Source organism: Vitis riparia, chromosome 15 (genome assembly GCF_004353265.1).
Source record: "Vitis riparia cultivar Riparia Gloire de Montpellier isolate 1030 chromosome 15, EGFV_Vit.rip_1.0, whole genome shotgun sequence".
Taxonomy (NCBI): Eukaryota; Viridiplantae; Streptophyta; class Magnoliopsida; order Vitales; family Vitaceae; genus Vitis; species Vitis riparia.
Window position 1 is genome coordinate 8,504,739 of NC_048445.1, and position 24,024 is coordinate 8,528,762.

General features: G+C 31.7%; 2 protein-coding genes across 4 annotated transcripts; both read right to left on the minus strand.

Moving 5' to 3' along the window:
* Positions 1-8,576: 8,576 nt before the first annotated feature.
* On the minus strand, positions 8,577-16,314 carry LOC117932700. 2 transcript variants are annotated; one of them, XM_034853986.1, is made up of 6 exons: positions 16,284-16,314; positions 9,462-9,522; positions 9,229-9,355; positions 9,081-9,136; positions 8,779-8,908; positions 8,577-8,687 (listed from the first exon to the last, which is right to left on the minus strand). In XM_034853986.1, the coding sequence occupies exons 2-6, from the start codon at positions 9,476-9,478 to the stop codon at positions 8,598-8,600; spliced, it is 420 nt and encodes a 139-aa protein (XP_034709877.1). In that variant the 5' UTR covers positions 9,479-9,522; positions 16,284-16,314; the 3' UTR covers positions 8,577-8,597. The 2 variants fall into 2 exon arrangements, with proteins under 2 accessions (XP_034709877.1, XP_034709878.1); XM_034853987.1 differs by lacking the exon at positions 16,284-16,314 and adding an exon at positions 9,654-9,691.
* LOC117932702 lies at positions 13,952-16,081 on the minus strand. 2 transcript variants are annotated; one of them, XM_034853992.1, is made up of 5 exons: positions 15,945-16,081; positions 15,780-15,835; positions 15,529-15,670; positions 15,337-15,451; positions 13,952-14,152 (listed from the first exon to the last, which is right to left on the minus strand). In XM_034853992.1, exons 1-4 carry the CDS (start codon positions 16,056-16,058, stop codon positions 15,371-15,373), a joined length of 393 nt encoding a protein of 130 aa, XP_034709883.1. In that variant the 5' UTR covers positions 16,059-16,081; the 3' UTR covers positions 13,952-14,152; positions 15,337-15,370. The 2 variants fall into 2 exon arrangements, with proteins under 2 accessions (XP_034709883.1, XP_034709882.1); XM_034853991.1 differs by lacking the exon at positions 13,952-14,152 and having other exon boundaries at positions 15,326-15,451.
* Positions 16,315-24,024: the final 7,710 nt, after the last annotated feature.

Sequence of the window (24,024 nt, forward strand, 5' to 3'; positions counted from 1 at the left end):
TTGTAGATTTGGCTTTATGATATGTAAGATATGATAAACTTAGTTAATTAGTGATTAAGGGATGCCAAGACTCACTAGTACTTCTCTAGAGTACTTTTGTTCCTTCTTAGGTTTGATTCTAACTTTAGTACTTGGTTTTGGTAAACCAAGCCGTAGACACCCGTTTTGGGGGCTCATTTTCATGCATTTTCTGCAGTCGTTTTGCCAGGTGGAGGGCTCTCAAAGAGCCACGTGTCGCCTCGTGGTTGGTGGTCAGAGAATCAGGTAGTGGAATTGAAGAGCAAATGAGAGTTGAACACCTGGGGGAATATTGAGCAGAGGAGCGTTCTTCTTGCAGGGCAAGCCGTTAGAGAGGAGGATTCTGGAACTTTGGAGGGGAGCTTGGGGGGGAAGTTTTGGGCTAGAGACGAGAGCAGGGGGGTTTTCTGAGGGTCTTCTGTAGCTAGGAAGCCAGACGAGAGGGGAGGAGGCATTTTTTTTTTTGAGAAGAAGGCTTGAGGAGCAGGTGAGAGAAGAAGAAGCTTGACCATCTTCACTCAGGGAGCTGAGGTATGGCCATTTTCTCGTTTATCATTTTTTGCCATTTTGCTCAGTTTGCTGTTGAGGTCCCAGCATTAACCTGTTGATTGGAAGTAGGCATAGAAGATCACATGCTGTTTCTGACCTCTAAGGTGCTTTGATGGTGTTCTAACGCGTTCATTCCTTTTTTTATTTGGTTTGTTGGTATTGGTTTGGCTCCATTCTTTCTTGCTATTTGCAGTCGTGCTACCCACTTATATTTGAAATGCCTCTTTATCTACCCCACTCAGTTTTCTTTTAGTTCATTTATCGCCCATGAGATGGAGCTTGGACTAATGTCATTTTTTATATTCACTCTAGCTCTGTTTCTGTTTCCCACTTCCTTTTATTTTCCTCTGTTTTTGGCTTGTAATGAGAGATGGACTTTCCTGTTTCTGGAGAAGATTTTGTGATGTTGTGGGGTGTTGTTGAGTTTGGCACCAGATGGTTGTATTCGTTCCCCTTTTAAATCAGCTTATGGGTTCTTTGGGGTGTGAGCATTGCTGAAAGAAAATCATGACTCATGGGTATTAAGGGTGAGTGGAGTTCCCTCAGGCAGCGAAGGGTGTTTTGATCCTGAAGAATAGGTCCCTCTGCATTCGGGTTTTGCTCACCAAAGAGAGGAAGGGTGATGAGTTACTGTCTATAGATGATGCCTTTGACAGGTGCGCAGTGGGTCAGTTGAAGGAGGTTGAGGGGAATTAATTCGTTTCTATAATCAAGGAGAGTCTGAAGCTTGATAGAGCGACGATGGAGTGCCCTCAAAGCACCTGACAGGGTCCAAGGTAACAATCACACGCAGAGCAAGCATCTCAGAGAGAACATAAAAAATGCATGGAAGCATAGCATGCACGACCCAAACTGAGGTTCTTGATTGAAGTGAAGTGGAGGTTATCAGACTATTGCCTTGGTATCCTAAGAGTTCTGTTTGGCCATCAAGCTGCTCCTGAATGCAGCTGAGAAAGAATTAAACTCTTGAAAGGTTTTGTGAGTTTTTAAAACGAGCAAAATGAAATCAGGAGCATCACAAGGCAAGGAGTCGTCAGCAAGTTCCTTCCCCTTTTCTTGGATGAATCTCCAGATCATGATCATATACATCCCAGCTGTTTGGAATTTGTGCACGGATCAGTCGGACCAAGAACATTTTCAGATAGAAGGGTTGTGACAAGTGATGTCGGCGTCCAAAGATGCAAATCTCCTTATTCACCAGACCAAAAGGATGTGTACTGCTAGCCGACCTATAACAAAAATCATGAAAGTCCCCACTTATACATGGCCATGCACGGCCACAAGAATCTTCATAAACCATCCCACCCAAAATCCTTCCCATTAAGCTTGAATCCCATGCCAAATCTCTCCCACCTAGATCACCATGCGTCATTTATCACTCATGCATATCATCTTCCCTTTTAACACCATATGCCCTTCATGCTTATCCATCCTACCCCACATGCATAGCCATCTCCATCTCATTTTTCTTTATTTTCATACCCATTCCCTGCCTATGTATATCACCATACTCATTCCACTAATCCCATGCCCACACCTTCTTATACCCTCCATACCCATTTTTCATCCTCATCATACAAATATCACACTTCTCATCCCCATCATCCATCCGATTTATCTTCACTTCATCTCTATCATTTTCCACGTACATGAAGTCTCCTATCTCTCATATCCATCACGACTGCCACCATACCTCCTATCTCTACATTTCATTCCACCATCCAAAACCATTTATATGTGAGATTGCTGGAGCATCACTATCGGGCATTCCTCCTTCTAAATATGACATCATGACCACCTCCTTTCAGACTCATTTCCCTTCAAAGCTGGTCATTTATGGAAAGGCCTGGGATTCTTCTTGATGTGCGCATTTGTGGTGGTTCAACTGGTGGCTACATTGCTTGCAATTTATACAGATTTTAGTTTTGCTTCGGTTGGTGGCATTGTCTGGAGAATAGATACAGGAGAGGGGGCTATGATGATACTAATAGGAGTTTAGGGTATGGAAAAGCCACATAGAAATATGATCCATCCCAGGCTCTTGGGAAATTTGGAGCTCAGACAAACAGTCTTCATGGTGAGCAAGTCGGCTACAGTGGGTGAATACAGTGTTTATTTGTGGCAAGCCCAGCAACACCACTGATCTCTATATTGCAGTCTCTCCCTTGGGCCCAGAGGAAAATGCTTTTGCATGGCCACCTATGCATGGCCGCCTTTGATCCAAGTGCCATTTCCCATTTTACCATCTTCATAAATTTTTTTTTGAAGAAAATAGAGATCATAGTACATAAGCTTCATAAATGCATATTGCATCACTGAATAAATTTTTTTAATCATTTTAATATAAGTACATGAGTTTAAAATGGTACTTCAATTATCAATAGTTTACTATTGAATTAGATCTCATCATATATAGATCTTTTAGATCCCGTACATTAATGAGATCTCTCGTTATATTCATTGATTAATCTTAATTAACGGTGTAAAAATTTAGAGGATATTTCATTAAGGAATTCTATTTAGAGAATATTTAAATAAAAGAATTTAACTAGTAACTGTTATTTTTATAAAATCTTCTGCCATTCCTTCCAAAAGTTAATCTCTTTAATCACTTTCTAATAGATTAGTAAAAATTTGTTTTGCCACAAATTAATAAATAAATAACATTAAAAGAAAAAAATAATAATGAGGAAGGAACACTCCTTTTTGAATAATAGAGTGATCGGAGCTCTCAAATATTATGCTAGAGATTATCCCATTAAAATACAACATGTTAGTTTTAAGATTGATCCGTGATAAAGAAATAACATTTGAATAAAAGTTAACAACCATATCAGTCCAAAATGCATACCTCATATAATGTGTTATGTTTCAAGATTTTGAGATTTCATGACATCTATTAATTCAAATGAGATCAATGAGCTTCCTCGAATGATTAATTCCTTCGTGCAAACATATTATAGAGGATAAAAACTAGATATAATTATTAAGTACTCCTAAAACATCCTATGTTTCAACACTTCTTAGATATATATCTTAAAGTATGAACTATGATCAGTTCCTTACTCTACCGAATGTTTCCGACCTACTCATCGTCACATTTTTATCCATTACGTATAGTCTTCATAAGTTCATCTCCATCCGGTAATATTTTCTCATTTAAAATATTTATAAAGATATTTTTAATAATTTTTTATCTTATAAGAAAATATAATATCACAATGATCAATTCCCAATGCACAAACAATTCAAAAAATTGATAATAGAGTTCAAATACTTTTTCTTTTTTGGTGTTATCTCGATTCATACATAACTTGTGATGAAAGTTTGGTTTTCAAGATTTCATGCTTTCTCTACTACCTTTGTAGGTGTTGCCTCTAATAGTCATTCCAACGCAGTCCAATGTCACATCAATAACGTTTAGGTTTTATATCTTTGTCTTGCAAAATTTACCTTTTCGCAAATCTCTAGTTATTGGCTTTGTGCCAAAAATTCAAGACTATGGGGCATTCATATTAAGAAGAAGAAAACGGACCATTCCTAAAACAAACCTTGGGTATAATTATTGGTAGTAATCTAAAAACTCAAGTGGATATTGCTCATCTCTACTGCATTTCATGTCAAACTTTTGTTGGGTGGAGTATCATATATATTGCTTTATGTCTCACAAATTAATTAATTTATTTCATACATATGGGCTCTAATCTTTTGGGTGAATAATATTGTATTCAAGTTTGCGAGTAGAGACAACATATATGAGTTTAATTTTTTAACATATTAATAAGCTGATATCAAACTTTTTGTATGTATTTGAAATAAAAATAAATAAAGAAAATAATGAAAAACCCTAAAGATTAATCAAGTTATCTTATTATAAAGATTTAGATTTTCCATAAATTATAAATTTTTAAAAACTTCTTGTCATCTTAATAAATCAAGTGATTTTTAGCTAACAAAAAAGAAAAATAAAAAGTTTGACAAGTGTTTTTTTTTTTTTTTTACTAGAGCATACATTTAACAATAGCTTTGTTTTGCAATCTTATACATACATATGTGTGTGTATATATATATATATATATATATATATATATATATATATATATATATATATATATATATATATATATAATACAAAGTGGTTTTTATATAATTTCAATTAATAAGTAATTGATAATATATACACGTCATCAATAAGATGAATTTACAAGACTCCCAACTTCTGAGGAAATATCACCTAAAATATACTCCAATAATATTTTGTGGTCATTTAAATGAAGTATAGATATGATTAATTTCTTAAATAATCTAATTTATCTTTAACAATAGGATAATAATTTAACCTTTTTTTAAAATGTTAATTTCCATTATTGAATTTTTTTTCTCTTTAAGAAAAGAACTCATTCATATAAATTGTACTACATTCAGGATTGAATATCAAAATTTTAGTGGACCCAAATCATTACCATGATATATTCTCCACATGTGCCAACATCAAGAGCAAGTTTATAATCAAAGCATTTCAATACTCGTCCAATGTAATTTTTTGGATCAATAAAATTAGACATGAGCATTGAAATTACATTTCTTAGTGCCTAAATTATTAAAATGACATATTCGATTGCAACAAAAAATAAATATAAATAGTTAATTGGAATAAATTTTAATGAAAGTTTTGGGATCGATAGAACAATATTTGTTTAAGTGAAACACATTCCTTATCACATTGATTTAATTTGTGGATTATATTATGAAATTTGATGAATTGTAATCATTACTCACACTTATCAATGAGATTAATATAAAGGAGGCAATAGTATACAAGTAGTACTAACAACGGCGATTATATTCACAATCATTGACATCACAACATTTGATTTTTTATTTTTATTTTTGACTGAATAGAAACCTATAGAGAATTTTGCGTAGGAAATACAGGCTCTATGCCTGCACCACCACATGCGAGTACAAATTGGCCTTGACGGATTACAGGGTGATGGTCAGGGTACTGCCGAATCTGTAACATATGTGTCATCATTATCAGTCTTAATATCAATTAATCAAAGAGAAAATGAATTAATTTGTGAAATATATAATCCTTACTATTCTCCACCCAAGCCAGCTTCCACATGAACTACAGTAGACAGAAACCGCATCCACATGGCTCCCTTCAGGATGTTCACCAACATATAGACCACGAATAGGATGACTGTATGCTCCATGCATCACACCAGTACTGCACACTTGGAACATCAGAAATCATATAATTCAAACAGTCAACAACAGTTAATTCAGATAGCATGGGAACCTTACACGTCGGGATCAAAGAGGAGCTTAGCCATGGAAAATGGATAAAGATCCTACAAGAACAGCAAAGCATCAAATCTTAACTAAAATCACAAATCACAAGTCATGTATATAACAGAAAAGAAACACCACCTGAATCAAATTGTAGTCAAAAGCAACGTGATTATGGCAACGGATGCAGCGGAAGTCGCAAGGAAGTGGTGGGGCATCCAGAAAGGCTTCAAGTGCATTAAGCATACGTGCAGTTTCTGGTGGAAGCGCCATGTGAACTTGGAATATCAAAGATTACCAGCTACTCTTCTTGATGGATCCTACTGTATCATTCAGACAAATTAAGAAAAGAAAGATTAATATTGAGGTTTGCAGATTGCAACTTGGATATAAAAGATTCCGGGTGAGAATAATCCTTAATTTGAGGAGGCTGTTATAGGTTACTTACCAATCATGTCATCCTTAATTTTAGTCTAATTATTATTAAATAAGGCTAGTAGAATAATCCAAGGAGATTTTACCTTTCTCATTTATAACTTTGCTCTTATTAAAGGGGACGAGTATAGGATGTGTTTGGAAGTCAAGAATTAGAATTACCAAACCTTTTGAATTAATTTGTCTACTACTAAATATTTACCTTCTTTTTTAAAATATCTTATGCTTTATAAAAACTAATATAACAAAGTATTTGATGGCAAGGTGGTAATATGTTGGTGGTTGAGTTTAATGACAATCTCGCATAACTATTTAGGGTATATAATCATCACTTATAACTATCTCTCTTTCAAACCAATAACAAACTCTCATTTTCTCTCTCTTTCCCAAGAAAAATCAACTTGCTAGATTTCATCAATCTGAGAAAACCTTATAATTTGGAAGTTGTTGATTTCACATTGAATTCTTGGTCTTTTTGGTCATCAATCCGGTCAAATTCTCATTGCTCTTTTTTTTTTCTTTTTCTTTTTTAAACTGTAGAGATGCATTTGAAGTTCATTTGATTTGTTTCCCATTTGAGATTTATATAGATTAAGGGTTTTAATAGTGCATTTTGATAATATTTCTTAGAAAATAGTTTTTAATAGTTCATATTTAACTGTTATCAAACATATTTTTCTCTTTTTCTTCTTCATAGTTCTCAAAAATAGAAAACCACTTTGGAGAAAATAGTTGAGAAACAAACCCTAATTATTTACTTAAATTCTTCAATAAGGTATTGTGTACTTTATGTGCAATACAGAAATTGTCAAGGTATTCTCATATTTTTAATTATTTATCAAAATATTTGAAAAAAAATACCTAAAAACCCATCAATTTCTTTTAAAAAAAAAAAAGAAAAGAAAAAATACCTATTCCCCTGAAATTTCTTAAAACCTAGTCTTTATTAATTAATGGTCATGAAAAATAATTAAAAAGATGTAAACAACCAACATTATTTTTGTTTATATTTTTGAAAAATAAAAAAGTTGTTAATCCAACATGTATGATAATTTCAGGTGCATTCCCATATTGAATTCTTTTCATAACAGTTGTCATCTTTTTTATAATATCTTTATTCTGTCTGTTAAAGTCAATATAAATGCATGGGTCAAGGAAACTGATAGGTCGTCCTGCAACACAAGATCCCAACGCTGTTTGTGTTGTAAGAAAAATACCAGTCTCTCGTTGCTGTGAATTTTCTGTTTTATACGTTGGCTTGGCAAGTCCTAATCTCGGGTTCAATATCTCACACGCAGCCCAACAAAGGTGATCACAGTATCCCATGCTTGTACAACTATAAAAATTGCTTTGAATTCAGGACCAATACCATCGAGTGTGTGAGTGATGGGATATTGGTTTGGAATGGGTGCCCCAAGAAGATCGAGTTCATCAGCACTATCATGAACAACAAGATAATTAGCAATGGGTTGGGAGCCACGGTTGAGAAAAGTGAGTTGCTTTGTTAATCCCATGGTTCTGGAGGATAAGGGATCGGCATAAAGCTTGGCAAGACGATCCCATGTTTCAGTAGAGGTTTTGCATGAAAGAACAACATGAACAACTTTGGGACTTAGTGAGTCGATGATCCCTAGAAGCAGAAGTTCGTCCTTTCTTATCAATAAACTGTAGTTAGGATTCAAATTTTGCTTGTCATCAATTGTGATTTCGGAGGAGGGACAGGGATTAGTTCCGTCTATGTAGCCAAGTAAATCATAGCCAAGAGCAGGGCATCAAACTGTGATTTCCATGAATAATAGTTAGTGGGAGGAAGCTTGAGTAGAAGTTGACTAACTACGTTGATAACAATAATATGGGCATCAAAAATTAAAATCTTATTTTGTTAGAATTAGATACCTAAACGATTTTAAACTTGTTTAACCATATATGTCTTGTTTGGTTTATGCAACATACTGAATAATTTCAGCTCCCTTGATTTCTCGGATAATTAACTAATTAAGCAAGTGGGATACCATTTGTTTGGTTAACTCCTTTTGGGCATTGCAACTTGGATACCATGAAGAAAAGGAAGTCATTTACACATTACGACATAGAATTCTCATGAATTTATTCAACCCAACATGAAAGCTTCTGAAAACATTGCTTCAAGTTTTCATGCAACAGAGCTGGTACTAGCTAGCAATTGGTATTACATCACAAGTACATTGCATTGGATAACTACTGTATTGAGATTCTTAAGTAACAGAGAGAGCCATCAGCCACGAGCCACATCCACTGTATATATGGAGAGCCATCAGCCATTATGGCTGAGAAGGAGAAGCAGCAGGAGGAGTAACTGGCAGCAAAACATGGCCTACATCGACAATAGGGTGAGTTTGGCTCCGCTGAAGCTGCATGTGACGAGATATTGAGCTTGAGATTAGAGCTTGCCAACATATAAAACAGAAAATTCACAGCAACAAGGCCAAATTAATTTCTTACGACTTTCCAGCCAGCAGGTAGTCTGCATCTGTCACAGTAGATACGGGTCAAGGCCAAATTATTCTCCCCATTTTCAGCTGTAATCCATTCAGAAATTATTAATCCATCGTCTGGACGGTAAGTGTTAGTACTGCATCCATGAACAAACACAAATGTAGCCTTATGTTGTGATTAAAATCCACAAAAATAAAGCTACCCTATCTGTAACCATTCAAATTAATAAGAATCGATCTTTTTCTTTATTCCCAACCAAGCACATTAAAAACCCTACTAGCAAGTGTAATAATAAATGAAAAACATACATGTAATCAACCACATGGTAGCTAGTATTGGGTTCCCTGGCTTGTACAACAACACCCTACAAGGAGAACGTTCATCAAAGAAACATAAAAGAAAAATGTAAAACATAAAATGCTCCAATTAATTTCTGATATATGGAGAGAGACATACTCGAACATTTAGGTTGCTAATAAAGAACCGAGAACAGTAATGACAGCTGAGCCATGTTGGAGTTGGGTTGGGATCCTGTGCTGGAGTTGGGTCCGGTGTTGATGTGGTTGGTCCGGAGTAGGGCCAGCTGAGCAGTAATGATGCATTTATAATTAAGTTTAAGATCAGAAAGAACAAAAATTTCATAAAGAAGATGAGAGTTGAGATGAAAAGGATTCAATCGGGGAATGTACCTGAAATTAGCATACATGTTGGATTAATTTGAAAGAAACAACTTCCAAGTGAAAAGGGAATCTGATCAGAAAACAGAAATTAACAACTTCCAAGTGAATTTGAGTTTCAGATTCTTGACCAAGAAACTGAGAAAGAAATTGTACTTGACGAGGATATCAAGAAAAAGAAACAAAGGATTAAAGAATCTGTACCTGATCGCTGATGAACAACACAGAGAAGAAATTGCTGATTATGAAATCAACAACACCCAAGTGATCAGATTCTTGAAAGCTAGCAAACTTGAATTTAATTTTCTGGAGAAAGTGAGACCGAAGGTGAGAGAAAGTGATAGAGAAACTATATGATTCTTCAACAAGAAACAAAGCAAATGAACTACTCGAAATGGATCTCCAGAGAAAAAGGAAGAGAAGAGTTCAGAGAATTTTACCGGACTGATGACCAAAAAGACCAAGAAATTGTTGAATGTGAAATCAACAACTTCCAAAGTATATGATTGAATTTTCTTGGGAAAGTGAGAGAAAGCGGGAGTTTGTTAATTGGTTCGAAAGAGAGACAGTTGTGAATGTGGAAGAGGAATAGTGATGATTATATACTCTAAACAGTTATGCAAGATTGTCATTACACTGAACAACCTTCATATTACCACCTTGCCACCACATGTTTTTATTACATATAAAATAAATTAGTAAAAGAATATTTAGACATAATGTGTCATTCAAACATTAAAAAATGTAAATTAAAATTTTAACCCTTGGTGGTGAATTTTTTAAATTTCCTTAATTTTATTTTCTCTTTTGGAACACCCATCAAATATTTTGTTATATTAGATTTTATAAGACATAAGATATTTTATTATTTTTTTATTTTACTTAGTAGACATTTTAAAAATACTATAGCACATAAGAGCAAAATAAAAATTATAAAATATCTTAGCTTTGTAAAAACTAATATAACAAAGTATTTGATAACATTGTTAAAAAAGAAAAATAAAAGATAATTTAAAAAATTCACCATCCAATCAAGGGATAAAATTTTAATTTATTTGATGTCTATCCTTTTATTATTTTATTTTATATATAATAAAACCATGTGATGGCAAGGTGGTAATATGTCGGGGGTTGAGTTTAATGACAATCTTGCATAACTGTTTAGGGTATATAATCATCACTATTCCTCTTTCAAACCAATAACAAACTCTCATCTTCTCTCTCTTTTCCAAGAAAATTCAACTTGCTGGCTTTCACCAATATGAGACAATCTAATAATTTGGAAGTTGTTGATTTCACATTCAACAAATTCTTGGTCTTTTTGGTCATCAATACAGTAAAATTCTCATAGCTCTTTTTCCTTCTTTCTTTTTCTCTAGAGATACATTTGAAGTTCATTTGATTTGTTTCCCATTTAAGATTCATATAGATTAAGGGTTTAATAATTCATTTTGATAATATTTTTGAAACATTTCTTAGTTCTCAAAAACAGAAATCCACTTGGGGAAAACATATGACAAACAAACCCTAATTATTTACTTAAATTCTCCATAAAGGTATTGTGTATAGAAATTATCAAAGTATTCTCATATTTTTAATTATTTATCAAAATATTTAAAAAGAAAACACCTTAAAATACATCAATTTTTTTTTTAAAAAATAACCTACTTCGAGAACAAATTTCTTAAAACTCGTTTCAATAGAAAAAATATATCAATGGTGTCAAAAATCTATTCTCAAAGTTAAAGGTTTAAAATGGACCCTACTTTTCTTAATTATTTTTCCATAGACTATTTAGTAGGTTATTTATAACTTGCTAAACTCTTTTTTCTATTAAGATCCTAAAAGAAGAATTAATTTTAGACTCTCATACTTTAGAATTGGAATTCTTAAATATATTGTTGAAAGTGGCTTCTCACAAAAATTGTAAACAAGATAATTTGAATAAAATAGACATCATGGTATATAAGCTTCATAAAAACATATTGCATCAATGAAAAAATAATAATTATTTTAATATAAGTACATGAGTTTATAATTGGTACTTAAATCATGAACAATTTATATATAGTTGAGTTAGATCTCATAATACTAATTTATTAGATATAATTTGATGAGATCTCTCATTATATTCATTGATTAATCTTGATTCAGGCAAATTTATTAGATAACATTTGAATAAAAGTTAATAGCCATATCATTGCAAAAGGCATACCAATTTTGAGATTTCTATGACGTGTATTAATTCAAATTAGATCATTGATCTTTCTCAAAGTATTAATTCCTCGGTCTAGATATATTACTAAGGATAGAAACCAGATATAATTATTAAGCCATCAAACATTGTATATATGTTCTCCACTTCTTATATCTATATTATAAAGTATGAAGTATGCTAAGCTCCCTCATTCCACTAAATGTCTTCGACCTACTCTTCCTCACATCTCCATATATCACGTATAGTTCTCACAAGCTCATCTCCATCTCATAATATTTTCCCACCTAAAATATTTATAAAGACATTAATAATAATTTTTCTTATTTTTATAAGTAAATCTAATATTACAATGATCAATATAGGAAATATATTAACCGTATTTTTTATCTAAAGGAATTTATATCAATTAGGAATTTGAGACATTAATTTAAACTACAAAATCAATTACATATATATCACTATTCTTGGAAGCCAAAGAGAAAAACCAATGTATCATTCATGGCACTACATGAAAGAATAATGTCTTTAATATTCAATAGCTAAAACAGGTCTTTTGACTTCCCCAAATTGCCTTTAAATGGATGAGGAAATGCATTCTAGCATTTTAGCATGTTTCCCACACCAATATTAATACACTTAGGTGGTGTTTGTTTTTTTACTTAATTCTAAATATAACTTTAATGCTTAATAATGTTAAATATTAGGTTGTTTATTTTTATACTATTTTATTTCTATTAAGTATTAAAAAGTAAAGAAAAACCAATATGTTATTTTTTCTATTTAGAAAAAACTACATATTTTGGTTTTTTATATTCAGTAAAAAGTTTATAATAAGTCATGAAAAAGTAGAAAAACAAACAACCTAAATTCTGAAAATAAATTGTTTTCAACAAAAAGCTAAAAAAACAAACACCCTCTTAGATTGAAGAGTAAGAGAGCAATGAATGAAATTATAAAACTAGCCAGCAGAATGAATTACAGTAGTAGTATTTAAGAGTTTAACAAAGTTGAAAAGGTGAGAAGCAAAATTTTTATTAAACAATGCAGTTAATCATCATTGAAAACTATATAATAGTTGTTGGATTATGAAATCTGAATAAATTTTGTTGCATTTCACTTAGGATGTTGGGGGTTAAACTCTATGTTAAGCTCATGGAGATCGAATTTGCTCCTATTATATATTTAACATTTTTATATTTTAAGGTTTTACTTTTTAGAAAGTGTGGCCGCAATCAAGAGTTCTTTTCTAGAGTTTCACCATTGTACTCCTCTTTTCTTTTATTAGTGGATTGTTGAGTGTTAGTGTACTTCATGGATATATGGATCGTCAAATCACGTTAATATCTTGTGTTTTTCTTAATTTTCTACTCGTGTGTGTGATTTTGGTTAATAGTAGCATAATAATATAATAATATAAAATTTTCATAATTCTTGTAAATAATAATATAATCATCACATTTGTATAATCTTTACATAAAACACTACCTAACTTGTATATACATAAATAATGGATGATTTGCTAAGAAATAAGGATGACAAGGGGGTGGATTTTTTCAAATACCCAACCCGTTTTCAACCCTTAATAAGTCGAGTTTAAGATAAAAATAAACAAATTTGAAATGAATTTGGGAGATTTTTTTAAACCTAGGATAGGTTCCAAGTGGGTTCAAGCAATAATATTGTTATTTTTTTTTATTTTTCAATTTTGTAACATCTATAAAATAGAAAAATTTACTTTTCATAAAAATTATAAACATTTATAATACTTATAATTACAAATTATATTTATATTTAAAATTTTAAAGGTAAAAAGAAAATTGTAAAAAAATTAAACTGGACAAGTATGTATAGAAATTTTCTACACCTACCCCACTCCATTTAAATATTTTTAATTGAATGAGAATAGGAATAGACATAAATAAATGAGAGGAGTTGGCAATGGGATGACACATTCAAACATACCACTGCTAGTCATGAATTCCCAAAAGATTTGGCTAAAAACAATTCATCAAGATGAGGTTAAAGAGAAAAAATTTGCATACAAAGTGACATAACCTAATTCCACATAAGAATAACTACAAGGTAATCAATATGCTATCATAACTGCTCCCCATCCTCTTTTACTGGCAGTAATGCCTCAATCTAGACATAAAAATGGAGTGGCCTTTTTGGAAAAATCAGGGGATGTAATATGTTTAAATGGTAGGGAACCTGTATTGACTACAAGGTAACATCATTAATTCAATCAAATGCTACAATGAGAGAAATATATCCAAATGCATGAATTTACAACATAACCTCTATAGCTTAGATTCATTCTGCATCGATACATGGATTCACTTTGTACTCCTCCATAGCATGAAATCGACTTTGTACTCCTCCATAGCTTAGATTCACTCTGCATCGATGCATAGTACTGGGCACTGGGCAGATAACGTCATGTCTCGAACCGAAGCCGGTGAAGCAAGAGGGACATCCATAGAACCTGTTGAGATGATAATTAAGGGACATCTCAATTTGGACGCAAATGTATAAATCAATGGGAATTATATCAACTTCTTGATGGGTTTTTACTGCTTATTTACTTCAACTCTTCACAAAAGAAGAAAGATCATTATGAAGAGATTCAAGAACTTTCAAGTAAGCAGACGATATATATGAGCTTCTCCAGAGGAGAGAGAGAGAGAGAATTGTATACATACTGCCCAAATTAGAGATTTAGCTCCTAATAATTTTCTCGTTAAAATCTGGGATGCCTTTTTCCCACTTTTCAATTAAAACGATGAAAAATAAACAAAATATAGTATAATTATAGAGACTTATAAACCATTGAGATGATCGGTTCAGGATTTGTATTGAGTGCTACATAGGCCAAAGCTGGTTGTTTCTATTAGAAGTTGTTATATCAGTTAGTCTTATTATAATAGAATAGAAACTTACTTGATTTCTTGAAAAGCTTGGGGGAGTGTTTGAGAGAAAATAGAGAAGAATTTCTTGGTGAGTATTTCTGGGAAATCAAATAGAATAAAGGAAGAAAATTGTAATAAGCTTGTACTCAAAACTGTTCATCAATGAAATTGACTCTACAGTGTATGCATCCGTGGATGTAGGGCACATTATCTAAACCACGTAATTGTGTTGTTCTTTGATTCTTTTTTGTTTTGCTTTCTTTGAATTTCTGGTGCGAGTATTTTTACACGACAATTGGTGCGATGAGTGTGGATCGAACATGGGACCTTCAGATTACAAACTGTTTGAGGAAAGGGATAAATTCATAGGGGATAATGATTTTAGTCTATGAAGAATCAAGATGAAAGTTTTTTTTGTTCATCAAGGGTTGTCAAGTGCAATTGACAGTGATGCCATGATTAAACTCAAAGAATCAGATAAAGATAAGGCAACAGTAAAAAAATTTCAAGTATCTTCCATATGGAATTAATTCAACCATTTTGAGGCATTAATGCTTTTAGGCATTGCAACCTGGAGAGCAAGAAGAAAGGAACTCATTTCCGCATTACCACACAACATCAAACATATCTCATCTATTATTAGGTTTCTCAAGAATTTATTCATCCCAACATAAAAGCTTCTGAAAACATTCTGCTGAAGGAACAAATGACTAAGACATGCATCGTTGCATGCAATTGTAATCCTTGATATTGCACCCACGTGTTTATCACATTGGACAACTGCATTGAGATTCTTAGTAACGAGGACGAGCAGGAGGAACTGGCAGCAAAACCTGGCCTGTACGGATAGCAGGGTGCCATTGGCTCCCCTCAAGCTGCATGTGAGATTAAAATTAACTTGCCAGCACATAAAACAGAAAATTCACAGCAACAAGTGAATGGTATTTCTTACGACTTTCCAGCCAGCAGGTTGTGCGCATTTGGAACAGTACATACGGCCCACGACAAGATTAGTCGTCTGATTGGCAGCCCTAATCCATTCAAAACTTACTTCTTTGGGATGACTGAATACGCCAGGACGGAATATGCGAAAACTGCATCCATGAACAAAACACAAATGTAGGCTTATATATATATATATATATTAATTGAAATGAATAAGAATGGATCTGTCTTTCTTTTCAACCAATAAAGAAAACATACGAATCATCAGCCACATAGTAGATAGAACTGGGATCCCTGGCTTGTACAACAACAGCCTACAAGGAGAACATTCATCAAAGAAATATACAAGAAATGTGAAACATAAAATAGTCCAATTAAAACAAGTACTGCATTCATTGCAAGTCATGGCAAGGAGAGACATACTTGAATGTTTTGCATGCTAACAAAGCGTCGACGGCAGTGGTTACAGCTGATCCATATTGGAGTTGGGTCGGGATTTTGTGTTGGAATTGGGTCGCTGGGATTTTGTATTGCCATGGTTGTTGCCGGAACTATCACTCTCCTTAACCCATGCATTTAGAATTAAGTTTGAGAGAAAGAATAAAAATGTTGTAAAATAGATGAGAAGTGAGATGAAAAAGGATTCAATAAGATTAATTTGAAAGCAACAACTTCCACGACCAAGAAACTGAGAACCAAACAGTTACGGATGTGTTAAGATATCCCAAAAAAGAAAGAAAGGATTAGTTAATATATTTGTACCTAATCGATGATGAACAAGACTGAGAAGAAATTACTGAATGTGAAATCAACGATACCCAAGCTATCAGATTCTTGAAAGCTACCAAGATTGAATTTAATTTTCTGGAGAAAGTGAGCGAAAGTGAGAGAAAGTGAAAGAAAAACAGTTATGAATCTCATCTCATATAGGAAAGAAAGCAAATGAACTTGAAATGGATCTCTCCAGAAAGAAAGAAAGAAAAAGGTTAGGAGAATTTTTACAGATATATGACCAAAAAGACCAAGAAATTGTTGAATGTGAAATCGAGTACAGCCAAGTCATCAGATTCATGAAAACTAGCAAACTTGAAAAAATTAATTTTCTGGAGAGTGTGAACGAAACTGAGAGAAAGTGATAGAGAAACAGATATGAATCTTATACAGGAAACAAAGCAAATGAACTTGAAATGGATCTCTACAGAAATTAAGAAAGAACCAAAGAAAGGAAGAAAGAAAAGGGTTAGGAGAATTTTACAGGATTGATGACCAAAAACACCAAGAAATTGTTGAATGTGAAATCAACAACTACCAAATTATAAGATTGTCTCAGATGGGTGAAAACTAGCAAGTTGAATTTTCTAGGGAAAGTGAGAGAAAGCGAGAGTTTGTTATTGGTTGGAAAGAGAGACAGTTATGAATGTTAAAGAGTAGTGATGATTATATACTCTAAGCAGTTATACAAGACTGTCATTACACTCAACAACCTTCATATTACCACCTTGCCATCACCTACTTTTATTATATATAAAATAAATTAGTAAAATAAATTAGTAAAAGAATATTGAGACATCATGTGTAAAGTCCAACATCAAATAGAATGCATATTAAAAATATATAATTTTTTAAAAAATATCATGAACTTTTATTTTTCTTTTGAAACAATGATAAAAAAAAATGTTGTTCTATTAGTTTTTAAAAAACATAACATATTCTATATAATTTTTGTGACTCCATATTCTATATTTTTATTAAAATATCCATTCGATAAACATAATAAAAAAAATATCTCGGTCTTGTAAAGATAGTTATACGCTCATGCTAATTCCATTAAATATTACACGGTCATATATTCATGCAAGCTACGTTGGTCAAGTCCTCATTTTACAAAATGATTAGCACTCTTTTATATATTACTGTATAATCTTATAAAGCCAATTTGATACTTTCATTCTTTAATAAATAATTTAAACCTTAGAAATTATATATATAATTTAGTAAATCTCGTATATTTCAATATGAAATTGAATATAAATATTTTTTTAATTTTGTTTGGAAAATGATAAAATATTTTGTACAAGGACTTTCTAAATTACATAGCATATTCTATTGTCCTTATTTTGCTCTATCGCGAGGTTGTAGCGCATTATTTTATTAAAATATTCATAAGGTAAGTACAATAAAATAAATATCCACTATATATTATATGGTCATTTCAAAGGGATATAATCATTTTGACAAGGCACCTTTGGTCTAGCTCCCATGTTACAAAATAATTTACTATCTTTTAGAGATTATGACTCATTTTCATAAAACCAATCTTAATACTTCCATTCTTAAATAAATAATATAAATACAAATTAGAAATTTTCTATGATCCTTTAATAATTTCATTAATATGAAATAACAATATTTGCTTAGATTTATAATTTTTATTGATAAATCACAACTTATATGATCAAGTCCTTTGAAAATTGAATATGGATTTTTGAGTTTATCTTCTTTTTAGGACATTGGGTTATTCCCTATCAAGTTGAGTTCTATAACTCAAAATTTTATTTAAAGCATTTTTTTAGTTCATATCTTATTACCATCTAATAAATCAAATTGAAGTATGTCACTTCTCTTGTAGACTTGGCTTTAAGATAAGTAACAATAAGATAAACTTAATTAACTAGTGATTAAGGGATGACAAGAATCACTAGTACCTCTATAAAGTACTCTCGTACCTTCTTTGGTTTGATCATGACTTTAGTACTATACTCTAAAAATGGTTTTTGTAAACCAATGTCAAAGACAATTGTTCCCCCAACCAAAAAAAAAACTAAGAAAAAGAACAAAAAGGCTATTAGTATAGTGGCTTGATCGATCCCATAAGGACTAGTGTTGTGATATCTAATGGCTTAAAGATCTAAGATTTCCAGCCTAAATCCCATGTTATTTTTAACCTAATCTAATTGAATCAGAAAGATGAACTTTTGAGGGTTTCAAAAAGTAGAAAAACATACTATAAATATAAAGTGATCAAATAATGATAAAACTATCCAAAAACAAGTTCACTTTAAGTTCAAATCTCAAGGAAAGTAGGATCCAATATGCTCCTATGACACTCACACTCTTTTACATTCAGTTTCCAACCTATTAAGCCCAATACTCATCTCAAACATTAACCTTAGAGACATCACAATAATGGATCAAATCGACTCTTAGTGAATCAACTCTTAGGAGGAAGCATTCATTAAATCCAAAAAGAATCACACATACATAACCCTAGTAAAAATTTTAAAGAGAGTTATTTTTCCTTGTAAATTTTGTGAGAAAGATAAATCTTAGAGTAAGGACAGCTTTTCTTAATACTTTAGATGCACTCCACTAAGACTCTCCCATAGGAGATCAACTTTGTGTAAAATAAAATGGTGTTTAGCCACTCATTGGCATTCCCACATAATGCATTCAATTCATGAAATCAATAGAGATGTATTGCAATAATCAAAAGTAAGTTTATGTGTTTTTCATTCTCCCTCCTCATAAAAATCTCTAATGCAAGTCTTTATACTTACAACCAAACCCTAAAAACATCAAGAAAATTCTTAAAATGTCTACAAATGAATAAGATGTAGGAAGAGTGTAAATAATTTCTATCTTTTTTTTGGGAATTATTTTTATTTTATTTTATTTTATTCTATTAGTCTTATATTTTTGGGAAGTGTCCTACTGAGAATTATTTTTTATTTTATTTTATTCTATTAGTGTTATATTTTTTGGAAGAGTCCTATTGGGATTGTGGTAGTGGAGTCTCATTCCTTTTATAAGTAGAATCACCTTCCATTTTGAGTCATATTCTAATTACATGTAGATTCCCATTGGGATTGTGTTAGTGACCTATAAAAGTAGGTCATCCCTCTCTCTATACATGAATACCAATTTTTCAGAGAGTATTTTCATACATCTATTTGGAGGAATTTTTTCAAAACCCGAGTTATACAAATCTCTCTTACAGAGTGCACCCAAGGCGAGATCTGGCTATTGAATCTTGGAGGTAGACCACTGGTGCCCAGTGCACCGAGTTTGTCTTCGAGGAGGGTGAATCTATTTCAAGGACAGTACTTGTCACGCCTCAGCCAATGAGTTTTTCTTTTTATTCATTATGTTCTTTGTTTGTGTCTTTTGGGCTAGTATTTTGTTTTCATACCCTTAAATCCAACATAAGAGATCCAAATGAAGGAAGTCTCAAAGAAAGATAACAAATTTTATAGATCAAAATTTCAGTACATGATCAATGTGGTAATGAAATGTTCCACAAAGGCCTTATCTTTTCAAGTCACCATTGAAATCCATGGGCTGTTGTTGAAATCAATATTGAATCATTTTGTCCTTGTATAAAAAAGTTCATGTTGAACAACATTACTCCTCTTAGCCTTCTCTAGTTGTATTAAACACCAATACACTCAAGTCAAGTCAAAATACTCTACAAAACACCTTTTGCATGGATCGGTACTGAAAATGCAAAAATGCAAGTGTTTGCCAAAATCTTGAGCTTATATCGGTTTGGTGTAGACATTAATTTTTGGTAGTGAAAATTTGATAAATGAGTGTAATCCTCATTGGTATCAAAATATCCTACAAAGGTTTTTGAGTATCAAAATTATGTCCAAATGTTATTGACTATAACCGATGAAGGAAACTAAGTCTTGACTCTCTAGGTGATTTATCAAAATTTCAATAGAACACATTCTGGTATCAAAATAGGTTTGAAAAAGGGCGTCAAACATCCAATTTCTACTACTCATATGCCTTGAACTTTATCAAAATTCTAAAATGATAATTTCCAAAGAGCCTTCCAACACTGATTTCCTCCTAGTATCAAAATGACTTTGATACCTCCTTTATATTGAAATGACTTGTTTCTCCATTCTATCTCATACTCATTATTTAGCATACCGTATGCATGATCAATCAAGAAACAACCTAATAATTCCTAATTTCTAGTGCAATATTTTTCTTCCAAGTTTTAGGGGCAATTCCCAACTCCCAAACAATTAAAAAAAAAAAACTGATAATAGGCTTTAAGCTTTTGTTGATGCCAAAAAATCTCCTATGAGGTTTTGTTGTAGGAATTACAATATAACCTTCTCTTGCAACCTTTTCATTTTTATGGTCTTATTTTGATCATTCATATATAACTTGTAATGAAAGTTTGTCTTTCAAGATTTCATGCTTTCTCTACTATTCTTGTAGGTGTTGCCTCCAATAGCCATTTCAACACAATTCAATGCCACATCAATAATGTGTAAGTTTTACATTTTTGTCTTGTAAGATTGGCCTTTCTACAAATCTCTAGTTATTAGCTTTGTGCCAAAAATTCAAGACTATGTGACATTCAGACTAAGAAGAAGAAAATTGACTTTTATGAATTTTGATTTTCTATATATGGAGAGGTAATGTGACCTTTAGACCCATTCTAAAACAAACTTTGGGCATAGTTATTGATGGTAATCTAAAAACTCAAGTGGATATTGCCCATCTCTAATGCATTTCATGTCAAACTTTTGTTGGGTGGAGTATCATATAAATTGCTTTATTCCTCACAAATAAATTAATTAATTTCATTTCATAGACAACACAAATGAGTTCTAATTGTTTTAAAAAGGAAAAAAGAAAAATCCCTAAAGATTAGTTATCTTATTATAAGGATTTAGTTTTTCCATAAATTACAAAAATTTTAAAAATGTATTATCATCTTAATAAATCGGGTGGTTTTTAATTAACAAAAAAGAAAAATAAAAATAAAATGGACAAGTATTTTTTTTATTAGAGCATACATTTAACAATAGTGCTTTCTATACCTAAATGTCTTATATATATAACTTATATAATCCAAAGTGGTTTTTATATGATTTCAATTAATATGTAATTGATAATTTATATATGTTATCAATAAGATGAATTTACAAGACTCCCAATATCAACTAAAATATACTCATCGAATATTTTGTGGTCATTTAAATGAAGTATAGATATGATGAATTTTTTAAATAATCTAATTTATCTTTAACAATAGGATAATAATTTAACCTTTTTTGAAAATGTTAATTTCCATTAATATTGAATTTTTTCTCTCTTTCTTTAAATATTAAAAATACAAAAAAAAAAATTGAAGAAGAAGAAGAAAAGAACTCATTCATATAAATTGTACTACATTTAGGACTAAATATCAAAATTTTAGTGGACCAAATCATTATCATGATATATTCTCCACATGTGCCAACATCAAGAGCACGTTTATAATCAAAGCATTTCAATACTCGTCCAATGTAATTATTTCGATCAATAAAATTAGACATGAGCATTGAAATTACATTTCTTAGTGCCTAAATTATTAAAATGACATATTCGATTGCAACAAAAAATAAATATAAATAGTTAATTGGAATAAATTTTAATGAAAGTTTTGGGATCAATAGAATAATATTTATTTAAGTGAAACACATTCCTTATCACATTGATTTAATTTGTGGATTATATTATGAAATTTGATGAATTGTAATCATTACTCACACTTATCAATGAGATAAACATAAAGGAGGCAATAGTATACACTATATATATTCAGCAAGTAGTTCTAACAACTACAATTATATTCACTTGACATCACAACATTTGATTTTTATTTTTTTTATTTTTTTATTTTTTTATTTTTTTTATTGAATAGAAACCAATAGAAAATTTTCCATAGGAAATACAGGCTCTATGCCTGCACCACCACATGCGAGTACAAATTGGCCTTCTCGGATTACAGGCTGGTAGTAAGCGTACTGCCGAATTTGTAACATATGTGTCATGATTATCAGTCTTAATATCAATTAAGATATGGATAAATCAAAGAGAAAATGAATTAATTTGTGAAATATATAAATCCTTACTATTCTCCACCCAAGCCAGCTTCCACATGACTCCCTGCAGGATGTTCACCAACATATAGACCACGAATCGAATTACTGTATGCTCTATGCATCACACCGGTACTGCACCCTCGGAACATCAGAAATCATACAATTAAAAGAGTCAACAACAGTTAATTCTGATAGCATGGGAACCTTACACGTCGGGATCAAAGAGGAGCTTAGCCATGGAAAATGGTAGTCAAAAGCAACGTGATTATGGCAATGGATGCAGCGGAAATCGCAAGGAAGTGGTGGGGCATCCAGAAAGGCTTCAAGAGCATCAAGCATACGTGCAGTTTCTGGTGGAAGCGCCATGTGAACTTGGAACATCAAAGATTACCGGCTACTCTTCTTGATGGATCCTACAGTATCATTCAGACAAATTAAGAAAAGAAAGATTAATATTGAGGTTTGCAGATTGCAACTTCGATATAAAAGATTCCGGGTGAGGATAATCCAAGGAGATTTTTTACCTTTCTCATTTAAAACTTTGCTCTTATTAAAGGGGACGAGTCTAGGATGTGTTTGGAAGTCGAGAATTAGAATTACCAAACCTTTTGAATTAATTTGTCCACTACTAAATATTTACCTTCTTTTTTTAAAAAAAAAAACCATAATATTTCAAAAGTTTTATTAAATACGTCATAAAAGGATATAACTAGATGATGTTTGGAAATACATCATAAATGGACAGCACATAAAAACTTTTTCAAAATTGTTTTAATTCTGAAAGGAAATTATTTAAAGACGAGAATTAATATGGCTTTATGAGAGTGAGTCAAAACTTTCAAGAGAGTGCAAATTACTTTAATACTTCCTGGATTTGGTATGCGGGTATGGCAAGGTGATATTATTTTATTTTACTTACTCAGTAGACATTTTAAAAATACTATAACACATAAGAGAAAAATAAAATTTATAAAATATCTTATGCTTTATCAAACTAAAATAACAAAGTATTTGATGGCAAGGTGGTAATATGTTAGTGGTTGAGTTTAATGACAATCTCGCATAACTGTCTAGGCTATATAATCATCACTTATAGCTATCCTCTTTCAAACCAATAACAAACTCTCATTTTCTCTCTCTTTCCCAAGAAAATTCAACTTACTAGCTTTCATCAATCTGAGAAAACATTATAATTTGGAAGAAGTTGATGTCACATTCAACAAATACTTGGTCTTTTTGGTCATCAATCCGGTCAAATTCTCATAGCTCCTTTTTTTTTTTTACTGTAGAGATGCATTTGCAGTTCATTTGATTTGTTTCCCATTTAAGATTTATATTGATTAAGGGTTTAATAGTGCATTTTGATAATATTTTTAAAATATTACTTAGAAAATAGTTTTTAATAGTTCATATTTAGTCATTATCAAACATATTTTTCTCTTTTTCTTCTTAGTAGTTCTCAAAAATAGAAAACCACTTTGGGGAAAATGGTTGACAAACAAACCCTAATTATTTACTTAAATCCTCTGATAAGGTATTGTGCACTGTATAATGATTATTATACTATTGTAATTACACCATGGATGTCATAAACATCCAAAGTATGAAATTGA

Coding starts and splice junctions, on each gene's coding strand:
- LOC117932700 (XM_034853986.1), bottom strand. Junction 8,909..9,080: donor TACCATGTGGTTGATTACAT/GTATGTTTTTCA, acceptor TCATGGATGCAG/TACTAACACTTACCGTCCAG. Junction 8,688..8,778: donor TACCTGCTGGCTGGAAAGTC/GTAAGAAATTAA, acceptor CGTCACATGCAG/CTTCAGCGGAGCCAAACTCA.
- LOC117932702 (XM_034853992.1), bottom strand. CDS start 16,058: ATGGCAATACAAAATCCCAGCGACCCAATTCCAACACAAAATCCCGAC. Junction 15,836..15,944: donor TTAGCATGCAAAACATTCAA/GTATGTCTCTCC, acceptor TTCTCCTTGTAG/GCTGTTGTTGTACAAGCCAG. Junction 15,671..15,779: donor TACTATGTGGCTGATGATTC/GTATGTTTTCTT, acceptor TCATGGATGCAG/TTTTCGCATATTCCGTCCTG.